This window comes from Myodes glareolus, chromosome 3, assembly GCF_982192425.1.
Source record: "Myodes glareolus chromosome 3, mMyoGla1.1, whole genome shotgun sequence".
NCBI lineage: Eukaryota > Metazoa > Chordata > Mammalia > Rodentia > Cricetidae > Myodes > Myodes glareolus.
The window spans coordinates 61,484,809-61,501,796 of NC_142028.1; the positions used below are offsets into that span (position 1 = coordinate 61,484,809).

A 16,988-nucleotide genomic window follows, 5' to 3' on the forward strand; every position below is an offset into this window, starting at 1 on the left:
CTGCCTGTGAGACCAGGCAGGGGATGGAGATGGAGGAGTAAGATCAGAAGTTCAAGTCTGAGCTCAGCTTTGGCTGCTTGAGATCCGGATCTCAAAAAAAAAAAAAAAAAAAAGTTGTCACCTGGTCAGGACCGCCCGTAGCCATCTGGTGGCCACCTGAGGAACTGCAGGCTTGTCAGTGAGATGACTTCATTCAGTCCCTTTTTGGGAGAGGACGCCACCTATGCTAGAATGGGAAGCATCCTGGGCTTGGTCACGGCTTCACAGTCCAGTTTTACCTCTCACGGTGTGGTTTGGGGACAGTCCCTTGGCTTCTATGAAATGTGGGTTCTGTCCCTTAACTTTGTAGGGTTGTTGGTGGGAAAGATGGGCACATGAGTCGGTGGTGGGTGGGGAAGAAGCAGTCGATAGGGGCAAGAAGGATCGCCCTTCCCCTGGAGAGAAGGTCTCAGGGAGTACGGTATGGTGGCTCACCTATAATCCCAGCTGAGGAGGATTCCCACAAGTCTGAGGCCAGTCTTACGGATGACACACACACACATGCACACTTGTATGCACAAGTGGACACACATACCCACATATGTACATGCACAGATACACACACAATGCTCTCTCTCCAGAATGAGAAACACACACACACACACACACACTTGTATGCACAAGTGGACACACATACCCACATATGTACATGCACAGATACATACACAATGCTCTCTCTCCAGAATGAGAAACACACACACACACACACACACACACACACACACACACACTTTGGTGCCTGAGAGAGCACACATGTGAAAATCTATTGCTTCACTCAGTATTTGAGTCCCCAAATGTTCTCAAGTTAGAAACACCCTCACATTTTCCCTCCCTGGCAGCCAGAAAGGCAACCTTCGCCATAAAGCACACAGTGACAGGCAGATGAGGAAGTTCACGACCATCTGCCTGTCTCAGTAGAAACAAATGATCATTAATGTCTTCATCCTGGGATGACTGTCACCAAGACAGAATTTTGAAGAGGAAAACTAGCCCGAATGTCCAGGAGCACACAGGATGTCATCTTTATATTTAATTCATAACCTATTTTGGTGGCAGGATGTTGGGGGCACTGTGGGGGGAGACATACAACTTGCTTAGATGGAGTTCGTGATTATTCTATAAAGAAAAATTAATCCAAACACAGATTGTAGGATATGACTTGTAAGAACTGAAGATCTCAAGAGAAGGGGTTAGGATGGGGATGGTGGGGTCGGGGTTAGGATGGGGATGGTGGGATCAGGGGTAGGATGGGGATGGTAGGGTCCGGGTTAGGATGGGGAGGGGGAAATGGCTCAGCAGTTATAAATAAATACTTGCTGCTCTTCTAAAGGACCCAACACCCATCCAGGCAGCTCACAACCACCCATCACTCCAGTTCCAAGGGATTTGATACTATCTTCTGGCCTCTGTGAGTACCTACACATATACTCAACCTAGAAACACACACATACACACAAATAAGAATCACAATCTTTTTGAGACAAGTTTTCTCTGTGAAACAGTCCTGGCTTTCCTGGGTTTAGTTCCCAGCACCCACACGTCAGCTCACAACGGTCTGTAATTCTACTTCCAGAGGATCTGACACCTTCACATTGATTCACATAAAAAGTTAAATAAATTTTAAAAATAAGTTTAAATTTTTTAATTTATAATAAAGAGGAAGAAAATATCTGTAGGGACAGGTGGACAGAATGAAGAGGTCAAAGGTCAGTGTTGGAATGTGACAAACAGGAGCACCTTTGAGGACTTGACTTATAGTGACAAGAGTTTGTTTTTATTTTGGTGGAGGGTCTCATGTAGTCCAGGTTGACTCTGTAGCTTAGGAAGACCTCAAACTCCTGATCCTTTACCTCCCACGTGCTGAGATTGTGGGCGTGTGCCCCCTTCCCCCGTGACTGGTGCCCAGTCTCACTAGCGCACTGGTGAGCTCCAAATCAGCTGCTCAGAATGGCAAGAGTTTCCCAAATGCCGCTTCCATCCCAGCACTGCCCCCAGCGCTGCCCTAGCCCTAGCACCTCGTTTCTGTCCTCAGCTCTGGGACCAGAACTCTGTGGGGGACTTGGTTCAAAATGGGGAAGAGTCGATGTCCAAGTCCTGGGGTGCTGTCTTCCTTCTTGGACACCCTCCCACAAGGACTGTCTTCCTGTGTCTCTCTCTCTGCGTTTGTTTCCTTGTAATTTGCTTAGATATTTATTATTTTATTTACATATGAGTGGTTTGTTGTTGGTTTATTTTAGTTTTTCGAGACAGGGTTTCTCTATGTAGCCCTGGCTGTCCTGGAACTCGCTCCATAGACCAGGCTGTCCTGGAACTCGCTCCGTAGACCAGGCTGTCCTGGAACTCGCTCTGTAGACCAGGCTGGCCTCATCACTGCTCCATTTGTTTCCCTCTCCTTTTGACTGTTCTGTTGCCTTTCGTCGTATAACAGACAATAGTTAATGAATGCCATTGTGTGTCAGACACTGTCCCCCGCACATACTAGACACAGTCGCTGCTAACACACGGCGTAGCCTATAGTGGGACAGACTCAGACTCCTAGCAAACAGAAAGAGAAACCTAGATGAGTATTTTAAGAGTTCTGCACACACTAGCTAGGTGGTAGTGGCACACGCCTTTAGTCCCAGCACTCAGGAGGCAGAGGCAGGCGGATCACTGTGAGTTCGAGGCCAGCCTGGGCTGCAAGAGCTAGTTCCAGGACAGGCTCCAAAGCTAAACAGAGGAGGGGAGGGACAGGGACAGGACTAGATGGCCATCTGTGACGGAGGTCAGGAAGCCTGTTTGGGAAGAGGCTAAAGCAGAGCTGTGGAGGAGCAGAGGATCTGACGCACAAGACCAGCCCACGTTAAGAGTCTGCAGCAGGAGGGTCTCACCTACCTGGTCCCTCAAAGGCAGAGATTCCTGTCACCACTCCTCACTTTCTGCCTGTCTGCCTTTCTTTCTTTCTTTCTTTCTTTCTTTCTTTCTTTCTTTCTTTCTTCCAATTTAATTAATTAATTTGTTCATTTTATCACTTTTCATTTCCTTAGTGCCCACCTATGCTTCCCTGGTGTCCTCCACTGACCAAATAGACCATTGACAGGCAATACATAACCAGTGCTGATAAGGGGCCCAATGCCTCCCAGTAGGTAGGTACTAATATCACTATTTTAGAAGTGAAAAACAGAACAAAAAATTAAAAAAAAAAACAGGCTCAGAGAGCTTGAGAGACTCACTCTTCAAAATCACACAACTAGGAAATGAAGGGATTAGGGTTCGAAGCTGGGCTACTCCTACCAACTGAACTCACCATATTCGACCCAAAACATGCAATATGCTGTTGTCTTCAGCCCTGATTCCAACGGATCTAAGAGGGTCTGATGTTATGCCTGTTGGCCTTCCTTCGCTCAGCCTCCTGTCCTAACCTAACTCCTGATTCCCATCACTCTCCTTACAGTCTTGGACATTCCAGAGAAGATCAAAGGGAGAGGGGGCAGGACTGGGTACTAGGGTCACAAGGGTCACGGATGGGGCTTTCTCTAGGGCCAGGGCAAAGAGGACTAGGAAAGAAGTCCCCCCCCCCCGCGCCCCGCCCACTGGGGTACCTAAGCTGGGCCCTCAGAGAGGCTTCTCTGAGCACCGAGCTGCCTGGTCTTTCCCTTTCCAAGTTCTTCCCGGCTCCCTATCTCCTGCTGCTTCGGGGAAGTGACCCCCACCCCACCTCCTCGCACTGGCTTTCCAGATCTTTCAATAAATAATTCAGATTTTGAAATCTTGCCAGGCGCACCCTCCCGTGCTGCGAAGACGCTATTGGGCCCACATAAGTGACGTCACCGAGTTCCTTATCCCAGCCCCAGCATCACGGGACCTGTCCTGGCAGCAACTTACCTTCTGGGTCACTGTCCTCCTACCCTATCCCCTCACTCTGGGGGCCCACTCACAAGTCACTTGATCTTCATTCCAGGACCCCACAGTCCTCATCTAGCTTTGTCGCCTCGACCCTTTAGCATTTGACAGGGTCACAGTGACCTGAAGTTCCTTCACCGGAATACTCATCTTCAAAGTCTTGTCACCACCTCCGAGACCCTGGGGTCCCCAAGTTTCATCATGCTACAGTCACCCTGACACTGCTCTGGCTGCCCTGACGAGCCCTAGCCCTACCCCCACCATCAACGTCCCACAGCCACCGTCCTCCAAGATCCTGTCACCGCGCTCATATCGTCACAGCCACCCACCTCCCTACTCCCTCGTGCTCCTGTCACTGTCACCTCAGGGCCCTATCAGAGGCAAAGCCTGTCATCCTCACCGGGGACGCCCATTCAGCCTCATCACCTGTCTTGTGTCAGCTCATTTCTGACACCCGAGGGAGCTCGTCACCCCCGCAGACTCTCCCGGTCCCTTGTCCTCTTCCCACATCCTCAGTGGCTTCCCTGCATCTTTTCTGAGGTCCTCCCTAAGCTCCCCCAAAGCCCCCGACCCGCAGAGGGCGCCGCGTCAAGGACGGCGCGGGCCGGCTCCGGAGGGGGCGGGGCCGTGGCCACGGTCACTTTTTATGAATGGGGGAGCGGGCGGCGCGAGACCTCATTACTATGCCGCGCAGTGCGCGTTGCGCTCCAGCGCGCCGCTCCCATTGGTCGACTGGGCTTCTGACGTCACCAAACTGGTGGCCGGGGGCGGGGCGGGGTGACTCACGCCGCGTCTCCCGCGGCCGCGGGGGCTTCTTGGGGTCCGCGCACACCTTGCTCTGCCAGGACCTGAGTGGAGATTCCCCGCGGCCCGGCCGCGCCCGGTCCTGAGCGGTGAGTAGCGGGCTTTGCCGCGGGTACCCAGAGTCTGGGAAGACACTCAGGATTCAGGGGTGCTGGGCCGGCGGATGGCTGCGTGCGGCTGCTCGGGGTCGGGAGGTCGAAGCTGGGATTCTGGATTAGCAGATTCTGCAATTAGCATGCAGCTTCCCCAAGTGTTAAAGTGCTCGAGCGGTGTGATGGGGTGACCCGGCAAAGGGTGAACATTCATTCCTGCGGGACCCGAGGCCCTGGAGGAACGGGCAGTCATCTGATATTGAGGGGGCAGGAAGTATCTGGGGCGGGGACCTGGGTGTCCGAGTAGCGGGAGGTGTCTTATTTAGGGATTCAACTCTCCAAGGGAGGAGGAGGAGTCAGGCCCAAGATCCAGGTGTCCCGGCAGAAGGAGGGGTCTGACTCAGGAATCCAGACTTCCACCAGGGGGTGTCTGCGACGCAGACCCAGGGGTTAGGTGGAGAAAGGGGGTCTGTCCGGAGACAGAAGTCTGGAAGAGAGTGTGGGGGAAATGAGGGACACGAGTTCCCAGGTGTTACCCTGGGAATGTCGATTGGGGGCTGGCAAGGAGCTGCACCGGCTCTGCCCGGGGGCGGAGCCTGAGCCTGGCAGCGCTGCGAATCGTGAGGGGTCTGGGAGCTTCAGGAACCGAGTCATCTCTGATGGGAGGGAGCTGACTGCCCTCCTTCTTGACATGTTTCCCTCCTCTAGCCATGAGCCTTTTTAAGGTTCACCTTGAATCTCTGTGGTTCCCCATTCACTTATGGTAAGCTTTGATCCACTTCTCTGACCACATGTGGCAAAGAGGTCTTTAAGACAAACAGGAATGGAAAGGAGGGTGAAGAGACACAGGGGAGGGATGGCCAGGAAAGGGAGCCCCTGTTTAGAGGCCCCAGGGCATCAGAGGACAAAGAATGGGGCAAGAGCCTCAGGACATGAATTGGGGGACAGAACAATGGTACCCTACTTGTTATCCAGAGAGGTATCTCTTCCAAGGACCTCTATCAGGACACAGGCCTGCCTGTATCTCATAGGGCCTTTCTTCTACAGGTACCATGATTTGGGGTACAGGCAGCTCCATGGCCTGGCTCTCAGCTGGCTCAGGCAGCCTGAACGTGAGTGGTGTGGACCCTGCAGAGGAACCCACAGGCCCAGCTACACTGCTGCCCTCTCCCAAGGCCTGGGATGTGGTGCTCTGCATCTCGGGCACCCTCGTGTCCTGCGAGAACGCACTGGTGGTGGCCATCATCGTAGGCACGCCTGCTTTCCGTGCCCCCATGTTCCTGCTGGTGGGTAGCTTGGCCGTGGCAGACCTGCTGGCAGGCCTGGGCCTGGTCCTGCACTTTGCAGCTGTCTTCTGCATTGGCTCACAAGAGATGATCCTGGTGCTGGTTGGCGTGCTAGCGATGGCCTTTACCGCCAGCATTGGCAGCCTGCTGGCCATCACCGTTGACCGCTACCTTTCCCTGTACAACGCTCTCACCTATTACTCGGAGACAACAGTAACTCGGACCTATGTGATGCTGGCCCTGGTGTGGGTGGGTGCCCTGGGCCTGGGGCTGGTTCCCGTGCTGGCCTGGAACTGCCAGGATGGCCTGACCACGTGTGGTGTGGTATATCCACTCTCCAAGAACCATCTGGTGGTCCTGGCTGTTGCCTTCTTCATGGTGTTTGGCATCATGCTGCAGCTCTACGCCCAGATCTGCCGCATTGTCTGCCGCCATGCCCAACAGATTGCCCTCCAACGACACCTGCTGCCTGCCTCTCACTACGTGGCCACCCGCAAGGGCATCGCCACACTGGCTGTGGTGCTTGGCGCCTTTGCTGCCTGCTGGTTGCCCTTCACTGTCTACTGCCTCCTGGGAGATGCCAACTCTCCGTATCTCTACACCTATCTCACCCTGCTCCCAGCCACCTACAACTCCATGATCAACCCCATCATCTACGCCTTCCGCAACCAAGATGTGCAGAAGGTCTTGTGGGCCATCTGCTGCTGCTGTTCTACTTCCAAGATTCCATTCCGGTCCCGGTCCCCCAGTGATGTCTAGTTCCACCCTGGTGGTTCTGTGGCCATGACTACTACAGAATTCCAGAATGTTAGGCCCACCCGGGCTTAGTTCCAACCCCCCAGCTCCGCACCCTTAAGACCCAGCTGGTTCTGGAGTTCTAAGACATTGGGTGTTTTCGGATCTTGTTCAAGATTCCTTCAGGGATCCAGCCCAGCTGGCTGCATGGTTCTAGAATGTTCCAGACGGTGGTTCTAAGCGGTTTGCAATTCCAGAATGCTGGGAATTTTACAGTACCATTCCAAGTCCTTGATCTTCCTTCCCTGAGCCTTGACCTTGACTACGTCACTTTACTTTTGAATTTTGAAGCTCCAGAGTCAGAGAGGATAATCACTTAGTTGCCTAGATGAAAGATTTATTGCTATATATGTGAACATACAAAAAAGTATATTTATTTATTTATTTATTATGTATTTATTTATAAATTTACTTATGGGTGAAAAGGGGGAAAAAGAGACCCACACTATGAAATCTAGTCTGCACCAGGGTGTCCCCAGCCAGCCTCCTTGTCCCCATTTCTGACCTCAGTTCCCAGAGGGGGGGATGGAGAAGGAAAAACCACGTATTTTGTTATTTTTGCTTATTTTTTATCAGAGAGATCAGAGAAACCAGAGCTTCCTCCCCAGGCCCGCACTGCTCGGGTTTGCAGGAGGAACACACCAGCCTCTGGTTTTTTTATTTTTTTAAGAAGCCATCACCTGAGTAACCGAGAATTCCTCTGCGCTGAGGCCCGGCTTCCCTCTGGTGGCCATTTTGGGGAATTGCAACCCGGCGGGGCAGTCGGGACTATAAAACGCACCCCCATCTCCACTTCAGCCTGGCTTTCAGCGCCACAGCCATGGCCTGGGGGCCAGGCCTTACCCTGAGGTGCCCTAGAGGAGGCGGGGCAAGAGCCAATACCCCACCCCTCTGCCAATCGGGGTATGGTCCCCAGTGCATTCCTGTCCAATCCCCAACCCCAGTCAATAAAAAACGATTTTTTGATAAATATTTGTGTTTGTGCATTATGCATGGTGTGGAGTTGAACCAAGAGAGTGGGCTCCCTAAGGAATCCGGGAAACTGGAGACCCAGAGAAGAGTGTGGTTGGCACTACAAGATGTCACTGCCCCTCAGACCAGACCCTGGACACCAGCTTGCAAGAACCTCAGCACCTAGGGCCAGGAAGCAGGATATTAGACTCTTAGTGTGAGGACACCCACAGTCTGGCCACAGTAGCTAGTTTTGGGTTCAGGCATGCAGAGCATGTTTCTAACATGCAAGTTCCCTTACAGTGATGGTTTCCCTCCACCAGTGTTTCCTCTGGGCACGGCATTGTACCAGGGATGCTGCACATGCCCCACCAACATCCCGGCACGGGTACTATCATCCTCATCTTAGAGTTATGAGGAAACTGAGGCTGAGGTCATAGAGCTAGGAAATACAAGACAATACTCAAACCTGGAACACCTGTTCCCCAAATCTGTGTTCCGTCCCCTGGGCAATGACTTCTCATTTCCGTTTTTTTTTTTTTTTTCTTTTTTTAACTGACCCTGGAACTTAGAACTTTCCAGACCTTGCCTTAGATCCTTAGAGCCAGGGGCCCACATTTGAGAGGTGGTCACTTGGGGTTTGGTCACGGTGAAGCTGGTAAAGAAGCTTCTTCTCCATGTAATGGTGCATGCACCTGGATGGAGACTTGATCTTGGGGCTTAGGAAGGAAGGCCTGTGCTCATCACAAGGGCAAAGGCAGCTTAAGGGGAAGCTCTGGGCTGGTGGGGTACATGCCTGTTGTAATCCTTGTGTTGGAGAGGCAGAGGCTGGAGGATGGTGAGTTCTAGGCCAGCCTCAGCTATGCACGTTCAATACCAGCTTGAGTTATATAGTGAGAGTCTGTTTCAAAACACCTAAGGGGTAGAGAGACGACTCAGTGGTTAAGAGCATTGGCTGTTTCCACAGAGGGCCTGGGTTCAATTCCCAACACTCATGGTGGTTCACAACCATCTCTAACTCCGGTTCCAGGGGACATGGCTCCCTCTACTGGCCTCCACTGGCACCAGGCACAGATACACATGCAGACAAAACACCCATTCACATAAAATGGAAAAACAAACAAAAGGAAACAGCAGCCAAGTGTAGCAGTACGTGTCAGCAATCGCAACACCTGGGGAGGAAGGGCAGGAGATCAGGAGTTAAAGGCCAGCCTCGACTCAGAGCAAGTTTGAGGCCAGCTACTTAAGGTCCTATTTCAAAAAAAAAAAACAAAAACAAAAACTAAATACATAAATAAGGAAGTTCTGACTAGGTCAGCCTGGCAGGCTGGACAGCTGGCCAAAGTCTGAAGGTGCCGTTAGAGCACTTCTGGCTACAATCCATTTCTACCATCACATAGAAAAACTGAGGCCCCAAGCTGGGCGGTTGATGGTGGCACCTGCCTTAAATCCCAGGCCGGGGAGTGGGGAGCAGATCTGTAGGAGTTCAAGACCAACCTGTTCTAAAGAGAGAGTTCCAGGACAGACACGGCTACACAGAGAAACCCTGTCTCAAAAATAAATAAATGAAAGAAAAAGAGGAAGAAAATTGAGGCTCCAAGCAGCAACTTGAACAAGTAGGCCGGACTTGTTCAAACTCAGTTGTGTGGGGCCTGCTGGGACACAGTTCCGTGCCCGTTTCTCAGGCTCCCACTCCTTTTCCTGGAGTTCAAGACCCCACCCCACCCCAACAGTGACCACAGGAGTCCAAGGCTCAGGCAGGGGATGCTTCCTAGCTCAGGCCTTGGCTGTCCTCACCCTTTTGGAAGGTCACCTGGACGAGAGCTTCACCACACAAGTGCCTGCTCACTAGAAGTCAAACATTTAACATACTAGTGCCATGGCGTCATCAGTCGGGCAGACGCTCTACGGTTGGAGATGGGTGCTGGGGGTGGCAGTGATTCCCAGCACTGGGAGGTCAAATCAGGAAGTCCAGGAGTTCAAGGCCCAGTCTCAGCTTCATTGAGAGTTCCAGGACAGCCCGAGCAACATCAGACTCCATTTCAAACAGAGGCTTCAAGAGTAAGTTGACCGTGGTGACACCTCCCTGTCAATCCCAAAGTACTGTGCAATCCCTGATACTGAGGCAGGAGGATTTCAAGTTCAAGGCTTCCCTGGGCTACAGAAACTCGGAGAGTAAGGGGTCATTTGTAGCACGAATTCTAATTGGTCTTAATAATAAAAACCTGGAGCCAGATATCAGGGGGTGAAAGCTGAGAGATCAGAGAAGCAGAGCAGCCAGCCACTAGAGAGACTTCTTACCTTTACCAATGCTCAGACCAAAAGGGCCATCCTGTCCTCAGACTGAGTCCTCAGACTGCTTCAGACTGCACTGAGCTCCTCCTCCCGCCTTATATTGCTCTCTCTGCCCAACCATATCACTTCCAGGCTCCACCACTTCCCTGGTGCTGGGATTAAAGGTGTGTGGCCCCACTGCCTGACCTAGCTCAGAGTGGCTTAGCTCTGCACTCTGATCTTCAGGCAAGCTTTATTTGTTAAAACACAAACAAACTGTCGCCACAGCCATCACCATTCACTGACGTTCTTGCAGACAGCTTAATGTCTAGTGTCTACTAGAAATAGTAGTAACAGAAAAGGTTCTCGGTGATTGCAGTTGGGGCTGAATAGACAGCTTAAGCAGTTAAGAGCACAGGCTGCGCTTTTGAAGGAACTGCTGGGCGTGGCAGTGTGCACCTTTGAGCCCAGCAGTCTCTAAAGACCTAAAACAAAAACAAACAAACAACAAACCAAAGGCACTGAGTTCTCTTCTCAGGACCCACACTGGGCAGCTCTTAACTGCCCACAACTTGCGCTCCCTAGTTTCTAACTCCCTCCACGCCTCTACGGACACCCACACTCGCACATGTGTGTACCTGACACACAGATACTCTTTAATACAAACACTTAAAAATAAAATATTTTAAAATATAAAGTAGCAGTTACTAAACAAAACAAAACAAAAAACAACCATGCAGTGTTAATGACTGGATCCTCAAATAAAAATAAAATAGGGAAAGAGAGAGACAATATGAGTAACTGTTAGATGGAAGTAGACAAAAGAAAGGCCTTCCTGCCGGGCGGTGGTGGTGCACGCCTTTAATCCCAGCACTTGGGAGGCAGAGGCAGGTGGATCTCTGTGAGTTCAAATTCAACCTGTTCTATAGAGTGAGTTCCAGGACTGGCTCCATAGCTATTGAGAAACCCTGTCTCAGAAAAAAAAAAAAGAAAAGAAAAGAAAAGGAAGGCCTTCCCGGGGCTGGGGATACATTTCAGTTGGTAGAGTGCTTGCCCAGCATGCACACGAAGCCCTAGGTTCGATGCCCAGTGCGTGTGCTCACACCTGTATATGTCTGGGGAGGGGCACTCAGCCCCCTGGCCGTGCTGTCTCTACCAGCTCTCTTACCCCATGCCTGTTTCTTCCATCACACTAAATGGTGTGGTGACCACACCTGTAATAGAGGGACCGAGAAGGTAGAGGTCAGAGGGCTTCACCAAGTCACCCACAGCTACCAGGAGGTTTGAGGCCAACCTGAGCTATATGAAACTCTCTCTCAACCAATTAAAAAAAGAAAAGGACGGCCTCCTAGACAGGTCACGTTTACTGCCAGTTGAGCTGGGATTTGAACCCATGTCAGACCTGCCTCCAAAGGTGTTGTTTTATTTACTGGTTTAGGAAGTGCATTTTTGGGAACAGATCAAGAGAACCTGGTCAGACAGTGGGGCAGGAAGGCTGGTGACCATGCTAGGGTGAAGCCTGGACATTCAGGTTATAGATCATCCTCTAAAGAGGCATGGTGGGGAAGCATCCTCTTGCCTACTCCTGAGCATCCCTAGGCAGCCCCGATCCAGGTAGTTTCCTGTTCTAACTGGATGCAGCTGGACCCCAGCCATCCTCATTCCAGCTTCCTGCCCTAGGGCCCACACAGGAGTCCACCAGCTGCCATCTGAATTGAACCTCAGCTCAGGTTCTTGCCCTGTCTGGGCTGTGTGCAGTGGTCTAGGGCATCTGGAGCCTGTGTGTGTGGTGAGCTGGCAGGGTCTTCCTTTCTTTGAAATTTTTTATATTTATTTATTATGCATACAATATTCTTTATGTATTCTGCCTACATGTATGCCTGCGGGCCAGAAGAGGGCACCAGACCTCAGTACAGATGGTTGTGAGCCACCATGTGGTTGCTGGGAATTGAACTCAGGACCTTTGGAAGAGCAGGCAATGAATGCTCTTAACTGCTGAGCCATCTCTTCAGCCCTTCTTTGGATTTTTTTTTAATCTTGTACAGAGACAGATCAGTCCCCCCACAGCGCAGCCATTCTTCCCCAGGGATCCCCTTACTGAGCACTGCTGGGTTTAGAACTGACTTCTACAACAAACCACCCTCCTGCCCTGAGCCACAATGCAGGAAGGTCCAAGTCAGACCTAGGTTCCTGAAGAGAGTACTATAGCCTGTCTCCAACTGAGGGTCCCTGAAAGAAGGAACATGTCCCTTCAAATTGAAGGCTTATCAGAGCAGATTTCTTTGTCTCGTCCTAAGAGCTAGAGGCTCCTGAAGACAAGGTTATGATTCTCCTCAGACCAGGAACTCGGCAAACTGAGCTTCCCCTTAGGCAGAGGGCCTCTAAGAGCCCTGGAGAGCAGGGCTGAATCTCCCCCTTCATATTAAGCCTCCTGACTCTTTCAGCCTCCTCTGGTAATCAGCCCTGGGCTGCTCAGCCTGTGTGTCTAAGGAGGGATATTAAACCTCCCGGCCACTCTGTCTTGGCCAGCTTTCTTAGCCCCATGCTTGAGTCTACTATCATACAAGCCAGGAGAGGGTGCTGGGCAGTGGTCTCCCTGAACTGAAGGAGTCAGGGGCTCTCTTCTTGCTGGGCTGAGCCCTGGTACTTGTGGGAGGTGGAGCAGCCCTGAGTGCTGTGCCCCGCAGGGGCCATGACCGTCTCTCCCTGCAATAAGGGAGGAGACAGCGCTATTAATATAAGATGAGTTCACGGGCTCACAGCTTCCGCAGGCTGGAAAACAGGCTCTCGGGGCCGGGGGGCTGCAGCAAGGCTCGTCTGTCAGATTCTCTTCTGCAGCCTGGAGCCCACCATCCCCCAGCTCTTTCCATGCCAAGATCTCTGCATTCACAGACACACACACATAAGCACACACACATAAGCACACACATGTACACACACGCATGCACGTGCGCACACACACACACACACACAGGAATCAGGCACCTCTGACTGTTTAAAGACACATGCAAGCATGCACATATCCACCCCTGGATGCATGTGCACACTTGTGAAGGCACACTTGATCTACATACTAGATACACCATTATTCACATGAATTTTATGTACATGGGTACATGCTGGAACACCCACCAAATATAAATATATATATATATATATATATATGTATATTCTTACACACGTGTATACAGATTTAACCTTGTATGTACATAGATACACACAGGTCTAGAGATGTTGTATAAGTAAATCCATTTGTACACCACTGCAGTCATAAATACACATATAAAAACCTACATCAGTGTATACAGGTGGCATTCACAGTCATGTTAACGCAACTGTATGCAGGACCACATCCAGGGACTTGAATGCATCTACATGTTACTTCACACACAGCCAGCACACACTCACACATGCTCCCTGCTGTGAGCGCTCGGCAATTATGAATCCATGGCCCCACCTCTGGTTCTGCAGCACCTACAGGCCTCCCCTTCTTCTTCTTCCCCTCCCCCGGCCTTATGACAGGCAGCTCCTGCTCCTGTCAACCCCATGGTTGCCTTCAGCTTCCCACCCCCTAGGGGTCCCCAGAACCCTGATTAACCCCCTCACTAATTGGCCACCAGCCCCTTGACTTTGCTGCAGGGCCTTCTTGGGAGCTGAGAGCAAGACTGCAAATTGGCTGAGCAGGCTGAGTCCAGGGAACCGTGTGCATGTTGTGGGGAGGGTGCGATGAGCCAGGGATCTGGCTGGAGCCCATCAGGGCAGCCCACATACCAGGGCTGGGGAGTGCTGGCATCATACTTTCCTCACAAGGGATTCCTGTTTTACATGGACTGTCATTTGTCATATATAAAGCCATCCCTGTACACACACACACACACACACACACACACACACACTGGCAGGCATATGCAGGCATGTTCCACCCAGTTCTATACACCAAGGCAGGTGAACTGAACACTTGCACATCCCCAGTGTGCACCTACGGAGCACACACCCAAGTAACACCTTACTTGTGCATTGCGTTACCTGTCAGGCACACAGAAATCACTTGTTAAAGATTTACTTTATTTTAGACAGGGTCTCGGGTAGCCCAAACTGGCCTTGAACTCCTTATGCAGCCAAGGATGACATCAAACTTCTGATCCTCTTGCCTCTACCTACCAAGGGCAGGAATTGCAGGCATGGATCGCCAACCCTGGCTTTATATGGTACTAGGGATTGGTACTCAAGGAATGGTGCATTCTAGGTAAGCACTTTACCTGAGCTCAAGCGCTTGGGTTCCCTGCAGTTGGAATTACAGGTGTTTGCGAGCTGCCCAACCCGAGTGCCAGGAATCAAACTCTGGTCCTTTGGAAGAGTAGCAAGTGCTCTTACCTGCTGAGCCGTCCCTCCAGCCCACAGACACTATTTATGTATGGAAACTTCTACAATGGGCCGGAGGCTACAGCAAAGCCTTGGGTTCAATCCCCATTTTTTTTTTTTTTTTTTTTAAAAAAAAAGCCGGACATTGTGACACAGTGGCTTGTATCTAGAATTTTAACACTTAGGAGGCTGAGGCAGGGGGATCACACCAGTAGGTTGAGGCCAGTCTGGGCCATAGCGTGAGACTCTGGAGACTCTGCATCAAAATGAATAATAAATAGCCAGATAAACACACTAATCACAGCCATGTGTAATGTGTGCAGGCTTATAAGTACCACCTGTAGGCATGCATGAACTAACGCAGGTGAGGGCGAACACTGATATCCCAGGCCTGTGTGCACATGTCACTCGTGTGTGCATATTTTGATGACCAAGCAAGCAGCCATGGGCTAGGGAGAGGCGTCCTAGCTTGCTTCCTGCCTTTGCATAAAAGCAAGCCAGAGGTTTACCCTGTGCAGTAGCAAACAGGGAATCCACACAGATTCCAAGCTGCATTTCAACTCCCAGCCTCCCTGCTGAATGCCTAAGCATAGAACTTCCTTTGGGTTTCCCCTAAGTCTTCAGATAGCCATAGGAACCCAGTCAATATTTTCTGGGGGTGCGGTGGGGAGGGGAGAGCAAAGCTTCCGGCTCTGGGCCCAAGCTCACAAGGGGCTGTGTTCTCCGGAGCAAGTTTCTATTTCAGCATCTGTTGCTAGTTTGCTGTGTGACCCTGGGCAAGTTGCTACGCCTTTCTGTGCTTTCCACATCTGTGCAATAGGAATCAAAGCTTTCCATGGGCAGTCCTTTCAAGTCCATCCAGAGAAGCCCACCAAATCCTGCACGGATGTGCTCTACTCAGGCACACAGCTGGGAGCGTTAACGTTTGCAAAGACAGTGAAACACCATAGTGGAGCTGCCGCACCCAGTACCGGGCTCAACTCCTTGCTGAACAGAGGAAGTACAGGCCCAAACAGAAAACAGGGATTTTCGAGCTCTGCTTGGTCAGCAAGGAAGTCCGCACCTCTGTGCCTCCTGTGAGAGCAGTTCCCTAGGGTAGGGCGGGGGTGGCTGCTTGCCTAAGTGGGAGAGCATCTACCCTCCTGTCACACAGGACTGCAATCCTACTGACTTCTCAGGATGCTCAGGCCGTTTGTGTCTTTAGGCTTCAGGAGTCTCCTCTGGTGCTCCCCCAAACCCCAGCCTCGGGGGTGGGCAGAAATTGTTCTTGACCCCCCCATGATCTAGGTGGGAACTGGTTGCCAAGCCTCCTGAGCAGAACTTCAGGAAATGGTGCCAGGTTGCCCGGGTGGAAAGGTGGCCAGGAGGGGGCAGTGAACAACTGGCCCAGGCAGCCAGCCAGCACCGTGACTCTGGAGGACTGTTAGATGTGCCTGCAATTACGCCAGCTCCTGGAGCTGGGTGCTGACTTGTGTCCTTGTTTTGCACAAGAGCAGAGCTCTGCACACAATGTGTGCATGGATTCCTGGGTCTGAACTGTGTGCCATTCATGGAAAATGTGCGTAAATGAACATATGCACGTGTGAACAGGGCAGGGTACGTCCATGTGGAGCCCATACCTAGGGAACCCGCGTTGTTCCTAAGTAGCCAAGGGCACAGGCTACTTCCCCTCCAAAGGTCGAAGACCGCTGGGCCCTCAGTCAAGCTTGCCTGACTTCAAAGAGCAAAAATAACCCTCACCTGTTATTGCACCTGTAAAACCAAGCATGGAAGGAGTGGGTGAGACAGATAAGAGATGAGACCTTAGACACGGGCACTCCCCGACCTGCTGCTGGTTGGCCATCGTTAAGCAGCATAAATTGCATGGCAGGCAGGGTGTAGGCAACTCACTTCACCTCTCTCTTGTCAAACGGGGGACTTTAAAGATCAAAACTAAGCACATGCCACCGATAGCAGGTAGTGGGCGCTCAGTAAATGCCCATATTCTCTAGGATGAACAGCCCAGGAGGTGAAACGATTCGCACAGGGTCAGGGCTTCCGAGTGGTAGCAGCAGAGCCGGCATCCAGGCGCGGGCCTCCAGCTTCCCAGAACACTCCTTCCCTCCCCGTCCCTCCAAGGGCGGCTCCGACACCATTTTGTCTTCTGCCAGGGCGGGCGTCTGGCTGCCTGTCAGTCACCGGCTCTAGCAGCCAAGTGCTGACTAAACACAGGCCGCAAGGGAGGGGAGCGAGGGGCTCCGGGCCCCTCCCCGGCACCCCACCTCCAGCGATGAGCTCAGAGTGGCTGGCGCAGCACTTGCTGACAATTCAAAACTTCTGCCCCCTCTCCCGGGACGCCCGTGGGTGACTCTCTGCGAACAGCAGGCGCGGTGACCCACTGTGCCACCGACCCTTCTCCCTCTCATCTCCCCGGGGCCACCCCGCTGTGTCTGCTGGGCCTGGAACTGGGTGTCTGTTCATAAATTAGCCCAAGGGACAGTAACCCACAGCAGCTGTGCTCCAA

At 51.8% G+C, this 16,988-nt stretch overlaps 1 protein-coding gene across 1 annotated transcript; it reads left to right on the top strand.

Annotated features, from left to right (window-relative positions):
* Nucleotides 1-4,722: 4,722 nt before the first annotated feature.
* Gpr3 (G protein-coupled receptor 3) lies at nucleotides 4,723-7,868 on the top strand. The gene is made up of 2 exons (XM_048434619.3): nucleotides 4,723-4,814; nucleotides 5,865-7,868. The coding sequence occupies exon 2, from the start codon at nucleotides 5,870-5,872 to the stop codon at nucleotides 6,860-6,862; it is 993 nt and encodes a 330-aa protein (XP_048290576.3). The 5' UTR covers nucleotides 4,723-4,814; nucleotides 5,865-5,869; the 3' UTR covers nucleotides 6,863-7,868.
* The last annotated feature ends 9,120 nt before the right edge of the window (nucleotides 7,869-16,988 follow it).

What these genes read in the sequence shown, in the direction of transcription:
- Gpr3 (XM_048434619.3), top strand. Translation starts at nt 5,870, where the DNA reads ATGATTTGGGGTACAGGCAGCTCCATGGCCTGGCTCTCAGCTGGCTCA.